Genomic DNA, 19020 nt, shown 5'->3' with positions numbered 1-19020 from the left:
ACTGTCATGTGGAGATTTGAAAACAGACCATTCAGAAACATGTGCCAGTTGTGGAGAAATGAAAGATACATCTACATGTGTCTGTTTGTTATGGGTAGAAATGTGGGTTGCTGAGTCATCGTTTAAGGTCATCATATTGGAATCGACTTTGGCTCGCTGCAAGGCTTTGCCACGAACATGGGATACAGGTGAACCCCATAGTAGGTTTCATTCATTGAGTCATCTAACATTAGAAGGGAACACGTAGGCTGTTTCTTATATTTGAAATATCGCTGCTGTTGAATGTCTGAGAAGGGGGAATGTATCTATAATAATAATACTAATTAGCCTATCAAGACTAAGTTGAAGGGCGGTGCTAAGGATATTTGTATTTAAAACTTTGTTGCATTTCTTTGAAGTTTTGATTCGGAGTGTTTCTTTTTGCTGTTTATATGACGGGCAGGCGGTGTTTATCAACGCAGCTTGCGCACTCAATTCTGGTGCATTTTTTAGGTTGGTGCGAGGGGAGGTTACAGGTACACCACATGGCATTGTTTTCACAGTATTTTTGCGTATGACGAAGCTTTTGGCAGTTTTTGCACCTCATTGGATTGGGTATATTCCACAACCTTGACTGTGTGCCAACAAATATCCAGTTTGCTCGTAAGGTTGTTTCGGATTGATCTTGATAACAGTCTAAGGGCTTGATGACCCCTTAATTTGTCCGAGTGGATTTAAAAACGTCATGGACGTGACTGTGATTTCAATTCGACCCTTATCTCAGCTTCCGAGCTTAAGTGTTTCGTGGTACTTAACATCAATTTCGCACTATTTTGCATGCTGTTGGGTGGAGTTCGGGTGTTCGTTAGAGATAAGAGAAAATTTGATTGTAAATCGCACGAATATAACTGCCGGGAAAAAAGTTACAGACGTCCGCACTCGATGAGAGGTAGTCGGTGACTGTTTTTATTATACACCAGTGGTGGTCTGGTGACTTCGCCATCTATTTAAATGCAGTTCCTATCGCTTCAATTGCTTCTTTTTTCTTCGTTTATATTATTTTCTGCCAATTCTATGTCGTGTGCTGCTGCTCTTGGCTCCGGTTATGATCCAACACCTTGGTCTAATCGTTTAACTACCAGTTACCCCTTTTTGGTTGAAGCAGACGGTCGCAGTGCAGTCGTTTCCTCCGGACCTTCAGCTGTCACTGAGTGTTCTGAACCACCTGATCCCGTTTTAACCCCTGATCTGCAGCCTGTCAACAATGAGCATGCATCTTCGTCGCGAGCTGTTACAAATGGCTCCGGCACTTTTTTGTCGCCTTTAACACGGGACTATCGCAGTCAACCTTATCTGGAGCTCCTCAAAGGGAACATATGCCCTTATTGGGCATGGCACAGTAGAAGCTCATTTTTGTTTCCCGCCTTAGTCCTGGTACTTTTAAAGAGGATGTCAAAAACCACAGTGCAGCACACTGTGTCTTTCTCAAACAAAACTAACCATCTTGAAGTTCAGGTGTATGCAAAAACGTGAAATATCTTCGTTTAATATTGGAGGTACATCTTGATAGGGCTCTTAGTGTCTCTATATGGCCTACTTTTAAAGAGGATATCAAAAACCACAGTGCAGCACACTGTGTCTTTCTCAAACAAAACTAACCATCTTGAAGTTCAGGTGTATTCAAAAACGTGAAATATCTTCGTTTAATATTGGAGGTACATCTTGATAGGGCTCTTAATGTCTCTATATGGCCTGAATATGTCGTTCCTCACGAGTACGTTAACAAGCTTAATCCTCGGGTTAACGGGCCTAAGATTCAAAATTCAAATTTCAAAAAACTAAATAATAAGTAATGAATAATAAAACTTAATAAACATTACGTCAAAAGTGTCTCATTTTATGCCAATCTAATTCGGTTTAGGCCAATGTAATGCCTTTTCCTGAAACATGGATTAATTCCCTATGCCTGATTGCGAAAAATTTGCGGGAAATTATCTTATCTATAGATGTGACTGCTCAGTTCGCCTTGGCGGCGGTGTTCTTATGCTCAAATATAGAGTATTCATTTATCCGTTGTCAATAACTATCATCTTATCGTTTTGGGCGATTTTTTTTTCTGCCATTTATTGTATGCTAAATGTTCTCGTCCCACAACGTCCCATGAGTTTGTTCACGGTCTTACAAATGTCTCTTTAGAACTCTGAACTTGGTCTTGAACTGCTCTGGTAAAGTTTTACGCCTTAATTTATACATCTGGAGCTTTAACTCGTTATCTCTCAAATCCTGAATAAGCCTACTATCCTACACTTAAGCTAACTTTAGAAGCATCAGTTTCAGAACTGCCACGTCCCGAACCAGCGTTCCTTCGTTGTTTTCGTAAAGCTATGTTCACAGAAATGAAGAGGCATTTATCCGAACGCGATTGGTCTTTTATGGGGTAAATTTGAAAGGGGTACATTGTGGAAACTCTCTTTCCTAAAGAATTCCATTTACATAAAAGATTCCTTCCAAATTTCAGGGAAACAAGAGTGTAGAATCGATATCTGAAAACGTTTACATAACGGTTTGCACAAAAGCATCATAACATTTTTTTATAACGCAGCTCGCTACAATACCATGGCCAAAAAACAAAGCCACCCTGACCAATAAGTGGCATGAAAATGCAGTTGGAGTGGGAGGAGCTTATAGGTAGGGTGCACCCAAAAAAAAATGTCTCCCAAATTGCCCGTGATTTTAAGACGCCATTGAATTAAGAAATATTTTCTTGAATTAAGATATATTTTCTTGAACTTTTTGATAATAGAAATAATTTCTAAAATTAACGGAGTTTCGCCAAAATTTTTCTTTTTCTATAAAGAAGAGTTTTTCTCTTCTTCTTCTAAATTTTTTTTCCAACTGATGGCGATTTTTTTTTGATTTTTTTCTTAAAATAATGGTAAATTTTTCCTTAAATTTTGTAAAGAAATATCCATATTTTAAGGGAAAAGTGACTTTTTTATGCATTTTGATGGTGATATTGCTGGTAGAGACGTCAATAAACAATTTTAGAAAAGTACTGGTTCGGACTCACACCAAGGCAAGGGAACGCTTTATGCATTTTTTTTCTTTTTTTAATTTAGTTAATTTTTATTCTTATTAGTTTCACTTTTCTATCTACAAAATTGATTTAAAAAAATGTTATAGATATGCGTAAAGCTGAACCAAAAACACCACAGCCCTTTTTAGTCATTGCATGACAAGAAGCCCGCGCGGCTGAGTGGTTAAGACGGTTGGCTATGATGTGAGCAGTCGCGTGTTCGAGTTCTCGCCGGGGTTGCATGAGGTAAGAAATTTTCCATTGCTTATTTATATGAACATAAAATGTTTTTATATAAACTAAATCTTTAATAAATTCCGGAAAATATAAAAATTTATAGACTATACTCCCATGTAATAATTGGTATACGAAACCAACCAAATTTTTTTCTTATTTTAGAAAATTATCCTCAGTTTTATTGTTTTTTACCGTACATTTAAGAAAAATTTGTCATTATTTCCAGAAATGGACAACCACAAAATCAAGAAAATTATTTACCTAAAATAAACGCAAGTCGCCGTAGGATTAAAATCATAGGTGATTTTCTTGATTTAACGGCGAATTTCTTGAATTAAGGGCTATTTTTTTTATTCTTTTTTTATTATTGTATTCAACGTGAGTAACACCAGGTGAAATTTATAAGGATTGTCGCCGGCTTCAGTGATATTAAAAAAAATTATTTTTTTACTTCTTTGACTGTTTTTTTAACAGCTATATGTTTAAGTCGCCCCATTTTTATTAATTTTAATTCGAAATTCTTAAAAATATAAAGAATTATATTCCCAAAAATATAGAACAATATGTCAAAAAACACGGAAGCTATAATTTGTTTCATATTATTTTCCCACCCATTTTCGGATATATCACATGAAAGCTATATGATATAGTTATCCCGATTTGGATAAAATTAAATTCGAAATTTAGAACTAATTACAAAATTATATTTCCACGCGTATGAGGTTGTATGTAAAAAAAACACCAAGGATTAATTTTTTCGTATTATTTTCCCACCAATTTTTCGATCGTTGCTATGGCAGCTATATTATATAGTCGTCCGATTTTATAAAATTTAATTTGAAATTCAGAATTAATTAAAACATGTTATTTCTAAGCGTAAAAGGTTATATTTTAAACAAATAGGGAAGTTAACTTTGGCAAGGATTGTCGTTAAGTTAACTTTTTAAGGATTGTTGCGGACTTCAGTGATATTAAAGAACAAAATTAATTTAATCTTTTTTTTAGACCGTTTCTTTGACAGCTTTATGTTAGATTCGTCCGTTCCCACCAAGTGTCCGATCGTTCGTTTAGCAGCTATGTGATATATTCGTCAGATTTTGATAAAATGTAATTCAAAAATCCGAATTAAATAAAAAATGTTATTTCCAAGCTCAGGATGTTGTATGTTAAAGAACACCAAACTTTCATTCTTCATCATTCTTAGATAATTAAGATTTTGTAACACCACTCCATGTAAAATGACATTTAAGCCGTAAGGGAAAAATAAACATAAATAAATTAGCATTTTTAATGAGAATGTTCAGACCGAGAAAAATTACTACTGAAACCACCGAATAACCGTGTACGGAATGTCAGTGAGGTTTTTCACGCAAAATGTTGTTTAAAAATGCGACCTACGTCTAGAGACCTAGCTGGGGAATTTCCGAGGTCGAACTCAAAAAAGGCGCTGCAGTTCTATTTTAACAATTTTATTGCACTGCAAAAATTATAAAGCTCATTAGTATAAGAGATTGCGACTCAGCTATCACCAAAGCTTGAGCGCAACTTAAAACAACGCTCTTATGTGATTGCAAATATTTACAATTGGTTTAATTGCATTTCCCCTAGTTCCTTTCTCATTTATGCATTTACATACATATTTATATAGACTGCTCCAACATACCGTTATAGGCCACCTGCGCTTTAACTTTATCGATTGTGCTGCCACTTGGCACCAACGCCAGTTAGTTGATTAATGACGCCTCCAGATATCCGAATTTCGGCAACACGTACTTTCCGGTCGTCGCCGAAGGTAGTTGCTACCACTCACCGTGTAAACCACCTTAGCAGCGGCAAATTGTCCCCGTGAATAAACCAGGCATCAAATGTGCAGATCGGGCCCCTGGATGCTTTATTTGCTGCGCTGCTGTAGACTGCCAAGGTAATCCTCTAATCCTCGGACCAACTCTGTCAAAACTAATGCTTAATAGCCGACAACAATCGCCACTGGTTCAAATACTCGAACTTGGCCTTGTTGTAGATTGGTGTGGGGAAGAGCCTATACACTTCTACCAGGTGGTTGCTCAACTCGTCTGCTGTTAGTTGCCAGCCCTCGCAGCAAGCGATGTTAGGCTGATTGGCGGCTGCTTCCCATAGTCCGGCACAGTGTTGTGACCTCAATGTGATAAAGGACAACTCGACACCTCTCTGAGCCGCGTACGTCGTCAGCTGAGCTTGTTTCTGATAATCGCTGCGTGCTACTCGACGAGGACCTTACTCCCTAGCACTAAGTTGGTGGCGTTGTCGCTGTAAATCTTTTCCAGAAAAAACCTTCAATAGGAAGATCGACAAGGAGTTAAGGATGAACAGACTTTGACGAAAAACACACGAGGATGGCAACACACGAGTCTTGATGGGCCGTTTCTCACAGGGCTTTAAAGAAATATCATTTTTGGACCACCCATAACCCTTAAATTTCGAGCCAAATCTGCTACCTCAAATGTGACACCACTAATTTGGCACCTGTATGTTAATGAAATGAAGTAAACTGTGGAGAATAAAATGCGATTTTTGAGCCAGCAATAATGGAATGTGGGCATCAACATTAAGAATTAATTGACAAGTCACACCTTCTATCTCGCTGTGTGTATGAAGGAATTTAGACGCTGAATATGTATAGTCTAACTTTTTGATTTTTCTTGCTTGATGTATGCTACTCTACTCAATTCTCCTTAGTACATTAACCAACCCGAAAAAATATAATTTTATTTATTTTGCTAAAATAATGATAATGTATGCTTTCCAACTCAAAGTTATCTAGCATTGGAGCTACTTAAGGCCAGCAGAGCTCATTACTTGCGATTGATTTTGTTTCTCGATGTATAATTAGAGTAAATTCTACTTCTGGTTCGCAAAATCGCCCCAATCCAATTTTTACCGCCACGGCTCCTGAAGCAATGTTTTTAATCTAGTGATCAAGAGACACAATAAACCTAGTGAAACAAGCAACCGCGCTGTAACGATCCAAATGTGGCGTTCTTTAAAGAATAAAGCTATAATTTATTTATTTATTTATGAAGATCTACCAAGTAATTTAAAATTAGTAGGTAGAAGTAAGGTTGAGCAATAGCAACGGGGGCCTTCAGCTCGGTTTTTTACAATAATTACATGAGTGTTATTTTATATGTACATTTTGGCTAAATTAGAATTATCCTAAATGAGGTAATATAAGCTTGTTTCTTTAGGAATAGTATTAGTTTTGAAATGTTTGGTAATGTGGGGTTTGAGATGGATTCTAGTGAATTGGTGTTTTTAAATATCAGTTGCCTTTGGTAGCTTAGTGACCTGCAGTTAGTCAGTAAATGAATAATTGATAAGGCATCGTTGGTATCATTGCAGAACGGACAGGTCCTGGTTACAGTTCGGTCCATAAAGTGTGTATGTGTAATTTTTGTGTGACCAAGCCTGATCCTTGTTATTATTATCTGGTCTCTACGTGAGATCGATGAGTGAATGTTTTTGGTAATTTGGTGGCAGTTGAGTTGATGATTAACTGCTACCAGCGTGAAGTTTTGGATATGTTTGATTGCATTTTCAAGAGATATGTATTTTTAATATATCTAAATATGTCCTGCGTGTTTAAGTTTTCCATGGTTGCGAGTGGTTGTCTTGTAGCGTTTTTTGCTAGGGCATCTGCAAGTTCGTTTCCAGGTATTCCCACGTGACCGGGGATCCAAAGCAGTTTAAATTTATTATTGTTTTTTTGTAGAAGATTACGAGCCTTTGAGATATAGTGTTCGCTGTTGTTAGTGTTTTTAATTGGGTCGATGGCAGAGAGTTTGAGCATATGCAAAAATTTGCCCCTTTTAGTTTTATGTAATTGCAGTGCTTCTACTATTGCCGGTAGCTCTGCGGAAAACACTGAAGAGTAGTGTGGTAGGTGGTAAAGTTTGATGCATTCAGTTTCGTTTGTGATTGCCATGGTAGTGATGCCGTTTGCTTGAGATCCGTCGGTGTAAATGTATGTGTATTTGTGTTCGTCTTTTGACTTAATTTCTGTAAATTTTAATCAAAAAATTTCTGGAGAGTTACTTTTTTTGTCGAATTTATTTAGCGATGTGTTTATTTTTAGAGGTCTTGTGTTCCAAGGCGGTGAGGTTTGTGTGGGTGATGTTAATTGATTAAATGGCAGTAGGTGGACTTGTGAGTATTCTATAGTACGATCTATTGTTGATTTGTGTTGTGGACGTTTAGGCGACCGATATGTTTTTAAAATTTTTAATATTGGGGAGGTTTTGGCGTTAACTAGGGACTTAATGATTTTTGACGTAAAGAACTCTCGTCTGTCTTCTAAAGCGTCTGCATTTGCTTCGCATAGTATGTTATTTGTGGGGGTGGTTCTGAAGGCTCCGAGGGCAGTTCTAAAGGCTGTGTTGATTGTTGTCTTTACTTTGCGCAGTGTTGTGTACGGGCAGTATCCGTAGATTGGAAGGCCGTAGTCTGCTTTTGAGACGATGGTTGCTTTTGTTACATTTAGGAGTGTAGAGGTGTTGCAGTTAAAATTTGCGTTTGAGAGACATTTTATTACGTTAATATACTGTTTGAGGTTGTTGTTTAGTAGTTAATTTAATGATGTTACTTCTTGCATTTGCGTGTTTCCTGTTGTTATGGTGCAGTTACAGTTATGTTTTCTGCAAACGTGGAGGTGTTTGCATTTTGTGGTAGATAATATGGCTCCTGCGCTTAGGCTGATGTTCGGATGAAGTGTGACCTTTCTGATAGTGAGTTATATGCGATCACAAACAGGACCACGGAGAGTGGGGAGCCTTGAGGAACGCCGTTTTGCATTGGATAAAAGGAGGAGGTTTCAGAGTCAATGCGCACGAGTAGTTTTCTATTTGTCATGTAGTTTCTTACGTAGTTAATAATTTTTGGGCCAGTTTTCCAGATTATAAGTTGGTCAAGTATTGAGTGGATGCCAATTCTATGAAAGGCCTTTGCAAAGTCTAGTGATATAATGGATGCATGGTTTCTTCTTGAGAGAGCTCGTGCTAAAAGATGGTCTATGAGTAGTAGACTGTCTATAGCCGATTTCCCCTTTCTAAAGCCAGTTTGACTGTTATGGATTAGTTTGTCGTTTATTACAAACCACCACAGCCTTTTTGCTATTATTTTGTCAAGCAGCTTTGCTAGGCATGAGTTTAGTGCGATCGGGCGGTACGAGTTAAGCAAGGTTTTGTCTGAATTTGGTTTTAGGATCGGTATTATTAAGCTATTTTTGTATGTTTGTGGGATGTAGTTGTTTGGTATGGCGTTTTGGAGGTTAATAATTCTGTTTTTTGTTGTTTTATCCAGGTTTTTTAGCATTGTGTAGTTGATTCTGTCAAATCCTGGTGTGTTTCCTTTTAATGTAGTTAATGCTGCTGAAAATTCTATTGCAGTTATGGGTTTTTCTATTTCGGTTGCTCTTTTGCTAGGAATATGTGGAAGGTGAATGGTATTGCTAAGTGACGTTTGTTTGTGATTGATAAAGGTACTTGAAAAATTTCTGTCGGAGGAAGTTTCTGAGAAATTTTGGCAAAAGAGTTGAGCAATTTCAAATTTTTTATTAGTGTTTTGTTTTGTGGGTGGGTTGAATATACATTGTATGTGTTTTTGAGGGTTACTGCCTCAAAAGCGACGGATGTTGCTCCAGATCGATTTGGGTTGGATGTCAGTGAGATTTGCGATGTGAGTTTGTTAATGTTAGCTTTTTTTAGCTTGTTTGAGTGTTAGTTTAAATAGGGCATTTGCCATTTTGTACTGTACAATGTTTGATGTAGATATTTCTCTTTTAAGTTCGTTCAGTTTTTTCATTTTATCGTCTCGTAGTTTTTTGAGATTGTTGTTCCACCATGGTACATTATGAGGCTTACCCGTTGGGTCTGTTTGTGGTATAGCCTTGTGAGCGCTCGAAAGGATAATTTTTTGTATTGTTGCAGCTTCTTTGTTTATGTTTGTGCTCGGTGGTCGTTGTGCAGAGAAGTTTTCTGTTAGCTTGGCAAATTTATGCCAGTCTGCCTTATCAATAATGAAAGTGGGTTTGCGTGTGGTTGGTTGCAAGTTGGAAGTAATTGTTGTACAGAGGTTAATTATGATGGGGAAGTGATCGCCTCCAAAAAGGTTATCTTCTGTGCGCCAGGTACTGTCAATTTTAAGGAGTGGCCTGCCGAAAGTAAGATCGACATTTGTTAGTGACTATTTTGTTTTACGCACTTCTTTGTTTTGTTCTGATAAGCAGTTGTTAGTAGTTGTTTTTGGTTGTTGGTAGGTAGACTACAGGAGCTCAATAGTAACACGTCTTTTCTCTGCGAGGTTTGAGATGATACTGATAAAGCTATAATAAATCTAGTGATTTTGAGGATTTTATCTCAAGTGTTTTAACGGAAGCTGAAGAATCGAATTTAACCGAATCAGCTGGCCCTCTATTACTCTACGCTGACTTGCAGTTTTTTTTTTTTCAGATCAAAACTTCAGAGCTCAAAAGACAACGGATGGCTAAAAACGGGGCTGAGGCTGTCCCATACGTGACAGTATTAAGACGATGTTATGAGAAATTAGGCGGATTTTTCCCTCCACAAAATGAGTTGTAATGTAGTATGTTCAGTGAACATACAAATATATGGATAGGTACGAATAAAAAAATAGAGGAACAATAAATAAAAACGTTGATAAAAATATTTTAATTATACTAACATATGAAGCAATAAGAGAAACCTTTAGAAAGGACCCCGAATTTTCTGAGCGGGTGGAAGCCATTCTTCAATTGCACAACTGCTCAGTGTCAATTAATGAACTCGAAAATGAACTAGGCTTTTTAAAGATATAACCTACAATTTTCCCATTGATTTTTTTCGGATGTAAATAAATATCCGTTTTCTGTTAATGTAATAGCGATAAAAGCAGCATGGAATGGAAAGAAATAAAGGTACCATCATATGCATATAACAACCCACTCTTATCAGTTCCGAAGAATTCCATCCCGGACTCAGGTAAAAAAAAATGGCGATTAGTAATTGACTACCACTACCTAGAATTGATGACATTTTAGGCCAACTAAGTAGAACAAAATATATTATGCCAGTTTCAAAAAGTCCATCCCGGACATAGATAAAAAGAAATGGCGATTAGTAATTGACTACCACTACCTAGAATTGATGACATTTTAGACCAACTAGGTAGAGCAAAATATATTTCATACCATGACTTAATGTCAGGATTTCAACAAATCAAACTTGAATTAGAGAGATCAGTTACATTCTTGAATAAGAGAGATAAGGTCCTTTTCAACAAGCAATGGTTCGTATCGCGATAACCACTCGACTTAAAAATAATGCCAAGATCCTTTTCAGCCATTCCTTTATATTGATGATCTAATAGTCATTGGTTGTTTCAAAAAAAATGTGCTTAAAAACTTAACTGATGTTTTTGAGAATATAGGAAATACAACTTCAAGTTAAATCCTGAAAAATAATAATTTTTTATGCATAGTCACTTTTTTATGACATTAACGATAAAGGAATCTTGCCAGACGACAAAAAGTACGACGTCATAAAACTATTAATAAAACAACTATTGTAGAACTTTTCTTAAAAACTTTGCCGACTAAATTATGCAAAAAAAAATTTTAAAATTTGAATGGACACCTGGATGCCAGCATGCGTTTGAACATCTTAAATCGGCTTAAATAGAACCAAAATTGTTACAATACCTAGATTTCAGCAAATAATTTTGCATTATAAAAAGAAGTAGGAAGCAAGCTTGTAGAGCAGTTTTAACTCAAAACAAAGAAGGACTCCAATTTCAGCTACATTCGCATTAAAATCGTTTACAAAGAGTGAGGGTAACAAAAGTACAACGGAACCAGAACTTACAGCAATTCATTGGGCAATTACACACTTCAAGCCATATGGTATACGTATGTTAGACTCTTCACTGTCAAAACAGATCATAGACACCTCCTACCTATTATCCATGATAAATTCGAGTTTCAAACTCACGCGAATAAGGCTTGAATTAGAAGAGTAGAACTTCACTGAAGAGTATCTTAAGGGCACAGACAATTACGTAGCAAATGCGATATCGAGAATAACCATCGAAGACCTAAAAGACATTACCAGAAATATAAATAAGATCCCTACAAGATATGAAAGTAGACAGAAATATTGCGCAGTAGAAAAAAAAATACAATTGCCTAGACAACCTACAGAAAAAGCTTCAAAGCCCAACATATACGGATTCATCAATAATAAAGTAGTGACCTTGCACCTAAATAACATGACCTTTTTCTTCAAACATGGAAAACAAATTACTACAAGATATAATATTACCGATTTATTTACCAATGGAATTCTCGACTTAGGTCAGTTCTTTCAAAGGCTTCAAATGCAAGCCGCTATATGGGCCGTTCTGTTGCAAACCGAGCTCTCACAAGAACCTTATAGCGTTATTTCTGAGTTATTTAATCAACTGTTGATAATTTCTAATTAAAAACAGAAAATATTTTTAATTAAGATCAAAAGATTATTTAATTTACCAATTATAAATTTTTAATTTAAGTCTATTTTATTTGTTTACGTAGGTTTTTCCTTAGTATATTTTCAAGATTTATTATTATTATTTTAACACAAGTCGATATTTCTTGTAATAAATAGTGCTTAGCTTTAGCTTATTTTTGGTATTCAGCAGTGAAGGATAATGTGCCTTTAACAGTCATCGTTTTTTGGAATCTTTTTTTTGGAGGTGGCAATAGTTAAAAAACAAATTTTAAATTAAAATTTGTTTATATTTTTAAGAAATTAAAAATTTTGTGTGTTTAAAATAATGTATTTAAAAAGAAAAGGTTTCAGAGGATTTTATGCAAAAGATAACTACAAATGGAGTTAAAGGCTTGCAAACAGAGGGTACTTTTTGAAAAATAGTTTTTTTTAGAACCTTTAAAAAATTCTAATTAAAAAACATTTTTTTTTTTTTGCCCAAATCTTGATACACGTGTTTACTTATATTTCGAATATTCCATTAAAAAAAGTGTCAGGCAAATCAAAAATGTCAACATAACAAAGTTGTTCAATTTGTAAAAGAAGAATATATATAAATGTATGTATTTTAAATTTTAATGTTGTTATATATATATATATATATATATGTGTTTTAAATTTTAATGTTGTTATATATATATATATATATATATATATATATATTTATTCTTATATACAAATCAATATACTAAGAAAATTAGTAATTAGGGAGGGAGATGTAGTATGTTAACATATCAAATGCACACTGTACTCAGTGTTATACATTAAAATTATTACCAATACATTTTAGTACTTGAACGGCATATGTGTATACAAATCCAAGTTCCAAACATTCCCTCAAGTGCCCTGTTATATGGCCGTCGTTGAGTGCATTGGCACTGTAAATGCTGCGTCTGCATATTTGACATGCGAGACGGTTCACCATGCGAATATGATATATCCTCTCTGTCGAGGGTGACCTCAAGAATTAAAGTTTTAAAACTGCTGCCTGAATATTATAGAAAATTTTTGACATCTTAGAGATATCAGCCGTTAAGGCATACTTGTGCAATCGAAAATAGAGTAAAGCTCATATCTCCTCCTACCATCAAAGTATTATTTATTGCTAGTTTGCGCTCCATCACGAAAAACTGTGGTTAGGACGACCTGGCGGAAGCCTGTGCATGTTTTGGTGACAGTTTTCATCGCAGGATATTTGTTCAGCTGAAGCAGCCTTCGATCTTTCTGTGACTTGTTACAAGTCAATAAACGTTCCACAAATAAAGCAAGAGAATAAATTTTATCTTTAACACTGACGCCGCTACACACCAGAGCCCACAACGTATATTTCCCCCACCAACGTATATTTTCCCAAAATAATACATCCCAGTAAAGTTTTTTGGATTGAGGGATGCTGGGAACCTAGTTTTATTTGGCCTCCGCTCAAAAGTTTAAATGAGGATTCTGCACCAATAAGTAAAGGTTCGCGCACACTGGAGCATTGCAGCTCGGAGCTGCACGTTGCGGTTTTTACCGCCTTGAGAAGTTTGCTTTTAATTAAAAGGAAGCACGAGGCGCGTCTCGGTCGGACGCAACGGTCACCCTTTGCCGCGCCAATATCTTTTACTCTTTAAATTTTTATAATAAAGAACCGCTAAGAACTTATTCGTCGTCTGATGAGCAGGACATTTTTCAAATGACAATTAGTGTTTGACGATCTAATAATGCAATAAAAAAAATTTATTCAAAGAAAATATAAAACAAAGAAATCGAATGTGTCGATTACAGTATATTTGCCCCGACGACTGCGCTTGAGTGTGCGTTCCTGAAGCGGCGTCGCTTAGCTCAGCGTCGTGCCGCACCTTAATTCCATTTTTGCGTTCTTATAGAAATGAGGGTAAGGTTGATATGTAGAAATCGATCTTAAATCCAAAAATCGATAGAAAAACTATGTCATTAACACGAGACTGAATAAACAGGTAGGCTTTGTGACGTGCTATCGAGTTTTTTTCCCAACAGTGGTAATATTTAAGCCCAAATCGTCTGTGCAACCGTATACGCTAAGCTAAGTCTTCGGCAATAAAAATGATTTGCGAACCAGAATCTGACAATAAGGCGAAAAGACGCTCATTGCGATGAAACCGCTAATGTTTATAATTACATAAAGAAAAGTGAAATATACTCGTAACTTGAACTTGCTTCGTTTAACTTTTGGCATCAATGAAAAGGTAATTTAAATGCCGTTTTAATGATGCACTACTTTTCTTAACCTATTCGGTACTTTTTGAAAATTCCGAATTTGTGTGTCTACTCTTAAATTTTTTTCCTCATCTTGAAAATTTAAATTTTTTGATGCAAAAAGTTTGTTTAAACAAAAATAATAGAAACTGCAAGAAGAATTTTTCAAAAACTATTTTCTTATATTTTTTATGATTTTTTTTTAAATGTTTAGTAATAAGCACTTGAGCCACTTTTTCCCCTTTTTCATATAAATTCTTCCCGACACTGTCACCTTCAAAAAATCATAAAAAATCTAAGAAAAAAGGAGGCCTAACGAAAACCTAAGCCCCCACCAATTTACATTAGGGAGAAAATCTCGAACCCTGTTCAACGAAATTGTTTCATGTTGTCCCGGTCATAAAAGGGGAAATCCATGAAACCAAGCTTCAGAACAAATCTGAAGAACATTTCCGAGCTGTATCCAAATACCTAAAGAAACTAGGAAAAGCTACTACACGTTCCAACTAAAAAGCAGCAAAGGTCTGCAAGTGGTACTAAAAGTAATCCATCCGACTTAACCCCCAAGATAGTTATCGATGCTCTCAAAGAAAACGGGTTTTCTGTAAAGAACGTCATTAACATCATTAACAGGTGAAAAGAGCCGCAAACACTCTTCAGGGTCATGCTGGAACCAGACAACAGAGTTTTGAAGAAAAATGAAGTGCACCCATAACCTTCAATACTTATTGCACCGAAGATTTAACGTGGAAAAGCCACATAAAAGGAACAGCCCAGAGCACTGCAAAAATTGTCAGGAGTATGGACACACCAGGGCATACTTTTCACTTCAAACAGACTCTGTAGCTTATGAAGACTTCCACAATTCGGTTAACTACCTGCCAACAAAGAAGACCCCAAAAAGGAAAAATGCATTAACTGCCACGGTAACTACGTGGAAAACTTCAGGGGCTGTCAAATCTACAAGTGAGAGCATCGCGTCATCATAATGTTGTCATCATATGTTTGATGAAATTGAAACGTTAATTAATAAGGAATCAGAGTTGACTTCATTCGGTAAGTTTCAGCTTTTGCTATCCTGTTTATCTGGCACAGCATTGGAGACCGAAAGATTGATGGAAATGAAGGATGCTTACAACTAAATTGTAGTTGATAATTTTATAGACAAACGTCTTATTATACAACCTCATATAAAAGAGATATTTGGGTTTGAACGAGTGGACTTTTAGGTTGCATGGTTTCGGGCTTTGACGGACCATTTAACATCACATCATCGTGGAAAAAATCGTCGGCGTCATGCATGGGGGCAGCAGGCCCCCAAACATTCGTCGCAACTTATCGCTCTTTGGAGGAGCCTGGTGCTACTTCATTAGTCGAGGTCGTAGCTCGGTTTTGGGTAATATAACACGTCATTGAACCTATTAGATGGATGTCAAAGAAAGAACTCCAGTGCGAAGGTCATTTTAATAGGAATAATACTTCCATCTGGAGAATATTCGGCTTGTCTCTTTAAAAAACGTGACCTTATCTTTATGGGTGAGTCTTATACGCAAGCCCAAAGGTGTTTGGAAAACATTAAGCGGGAACTTAATAGAAACCCTACAATAAAATTTGCCTACTGTGCCTTTGTAAAGGAATATTTATTTATTTAGTTTGGAGGTACATGGAAATGTATGTATGTATTGCTTATTTGAAGAAGAAAGTACGAATGAATGAACTTCTTTAATCGGGTCCTACAATTAAATCCAGTTTTTTTGATACTTTCATTCGGTTTCCCTGGTTTCCCATTTGCAAAAAGTGCCGTTGCGTATGCGTTGCAACTCCTGATACAATGCTTCAGGTATTCAATTTGGGAACAGAAATTTTAGAAAAAATATGTCACAAAATGGACCCCACTGCTAATGTCATTAATAAAATCGAATCTTAAAAATATTGATACCGATATAACAAATATATTATTATCAATAATTGTTTTCATTATGAGTGCATACATCTTGTATAAAGCTTATATGTGCTTTACCACAATAAGTATGTATCAAAGAGTGCGATAAAGAGAAGCTAGGCTAGCTGGATAAAATTAAATTAATAAAGTGAAAACAATTATTTTAAAAATATGTTTCAAACCAAAAAAAATATTAAATTTGTATAGGTATAAAAGGAATAAAAATTTTGAAAAAAATAAACAAAAATTTTTAAAAAACCTAAAATGAATACCACAGGTTGCATTACTATAGCCAATCAACCAACTTTTGAGAATAAAGTATTAGCTATAACTAGAAACAGAGCACAGCCTCTATCAATTTCATATTTTGAAAACGAGTATATGAATAGGTATGACCTACCTTTTTCCCCGATTATTCATTGCAGCGCCACGCAAAAAACAATAGTACTGTCTACCATAAGAAACTGTAAAGTATTCTCGGAAATAGACATACACCCAGTGTTAGGACACATAAATGTGCTAAAAATTATGCACAATTAATGCTAAAAAATTAATGCAGTTTTAATGGGAATGGGAACAATTAACTCTTTATATCCGTGAAATAAAATAAAACTTTGGTAAGTCTTACAAATGTATAAGCCAAAATAGGCCAATACATAAAGACACCATTAAATAACATGCAAAAGTTCTTGTAGATTCTTTCAATGCGGGAAGAACTTTGGTACATAAAAATAGTGAAGCAATAAATAGAAGAATTATTCATCAAGTTACGAACAACTTAATAACTATCAAAGATAGGTATTATTTAAATATATCGATATCGACACTTTTTAATGCGCCTTTGAGAATAGATCAAGAAATAGACCTGACGGAAAATGAAGTTTCCGATTCGAGAGGAGTTGAAATTAAAGAAAAAGATCTACATGATCTAACAATTCTTGCATTTATATCAGTAACAGAAGCAGAAGAAGAAGAAATAACCTCAGATATAATTGCGCCAGACATAAAAGAAAACATAATGGAAGACCCAGCAGCCCAAAGGGCATATATAAGATATCTCGAATGCCATTTCGGAATTTAACAGACAAAAAATACACCTCCAAAGATTTGTAACTGCTTTTAAGTTACAAAGTTCACAGTGTGCGAAAAACGAAATTCTGTCATCACGAGAGCAAGTCGAGATGTATTATTACTGTAGAATAAGCAACAAAACAATTTTAAAATTGAAAAAATTGTACAAATATTTCACGATCAGCATGTGTAAGAGACAAGTTAAATAAGAAAGGAAGTTAACTTCAGCAAACAGAAGCTTGAATACCCTTGCAGTTAAAAAAAATAATCAATTGGCAATATTAGTAACAATCGTCCAATTTTGATTAAATTTAATTTGAAATTATTAAAAATATAAAAAATTATATTCCCAATATTATAAGATAATATGTCAAAAAACATCAAAGCTATAATTTGTTTCATTTTATTTTCCCACCAATTTTACGATTGCTCCTATAACAGCTATATTGTATAGTTGTCCGGTTTTGATAAAATTTAATTCGAAATTCATAACTAATTAAAAAATGTTTCCAAGCTTAGACAGACGGACATAGCTAGATCGACTCGTCTAGTGATGCTGCGTTGCAAACTTCTGACTGAAATCAATATATCCTCTGCAGAGGTATAAAAAACCAAACCCAACAAATTGAAAAATTCACAGCATAATCAAGGACCGGCACTATAATCTTTAGGTATCAAAACTCCAAATTCTAAGTATTTAAAATTAAAAGCTTAGTTCAACCCTTCATTGCTTTGATATCTCAAATGACCGAACAAGTTTTAACAGACAAATCCCGCGTACCACGTAACGCAGAAACATCAAGGAAAAAATTAAAAATATATTTTTTCCAACTTTTTCGCTTTAACAGCATATTCTTGGAGGAATATTTGAATATAATATGTCAAAAAACATCAAAGCTATAATTTGTTTCATTTTATTTTCCCACCAATTTTACGATTGCTCCTATAACAGCTATATTGTATAGTTGTCCGGTTTTGATAAAATTTAATTCGAAATTCATAACTAATTAAAAAATGTTTCCAAGCTTAGACAGACGGACATAGCTAGATCGACTCGTCTAGTGATGCTGCGTTGCAAACTTCTGACTGAAATCAATATATCCTCTGCAGAGGTATAAAAAACCAAACCCAACAAATTGAAAAATTCACAGCATAATCAAGGACCGGCACTATAATCGTTAGGTATCAAAACTCCAAATTCTAAGTATTTAAAATTAAAAGCTTAGTTCAACCCTTCATTGCTTTGATATCTCAAATGACCGAACAAGTTTTAACAGACAAATCCCGCGTACCACGTAACGCAGAAACATCAAGGAAAAAATTAAAAATATATTTTTTCCAACTTTTTCTCTTCAACAGCATATTCTTGGAGGAATATTTGAATGGGCGCCAGCTCTATCCGAAAAAAAAGTTATATTTTTTTACTTTTGTCAGTTTGGTTATTAAAAGAACGGCCCATATCCTTTTTAAAATTTTAAGTCATTTGAAAATCGAATAGGACGGCTGCAGTATATACAAAATTGGCATAATAATAAAAATGCAAATATTTATAATCAAAAATAGGTTTATTGTTTTTAAAAAAGTATTCTCCAGCTAAATATATACACTCAATATACTTTTTCCACTTCGATTGAGAGACCGAAACAGCATCTTTTGGCAATGAAAATATTTAACTATGCATTTTTGTATTGATGTGCTGGAATTCAGAATAAGTTATGTAATTTTAAGTTAAGACTTGGATTCGGCGTATTGAACTATCAAAAAGAGGAGAGCCTAAGCTGATGTGTTATTTTTGTTATTTTGTTTTGTTTCACAACTTTCGTTACATTTTGGTGATTGGAACCGTGGTTCGTATGTGACGATCTCATTAAGTATATATATTATTGATCAGCATCACTAGACGAGTCGATCTAGCCATGTCCGTCTGTCCGTCCGTTTCTACG

The 19020-nt window shown here is 35.2% G+C and overlaps 1 protein-coding gene across 7 annotated transcripts in view; it reads right to left on the bottom strand.

Annotated features, from left to right (window-relative positions):
• LOC108027275 (G protein-coupled receptor kinase 1) overlaps window positions 1-19020 on the bottom strand; it is a 284279-nt gene that overhangs the window by 38915 nt on the left and 226344 nt on the right. The window contains exon 14 of one of the 7 annotated variants that reach the window (XM_044091484.2): window positions 9002-9476. The exons of the other annotated variants lie outside the window; for them this stretch is intronic. Within the exon in view, the coding sequence (XP_043947419.2) occupies window positions 9017-9476 (460 nt within the window). The 3' untranslated portion in view covers window positions 9002-9016. Of the gene's footprint in view, window positions 1-9001; window positions 9477-19020 lie in introns of those variants that run through there. 7 annotated transcript variants of the gene reach the window in all.

This window comes from Drosophila biarmipes, unplaced genomic scaffold (genome assembly GCF_025231255.1).
Source record: "Drosophila biarmipes strain raj3 unplaced genomic scaffold, RU_DBia_V1.1 ptg000009l, whole genome shotgun sequence".
NCBI lineage: Eukaryota > Metazoa > Arthropoda > Insecta > Diptera > Drosophilidae > Drosophila > Drosophila biarmipes.
This window is presented reverse-complemented; position numbering and strand designations above follow the sequence as displayed.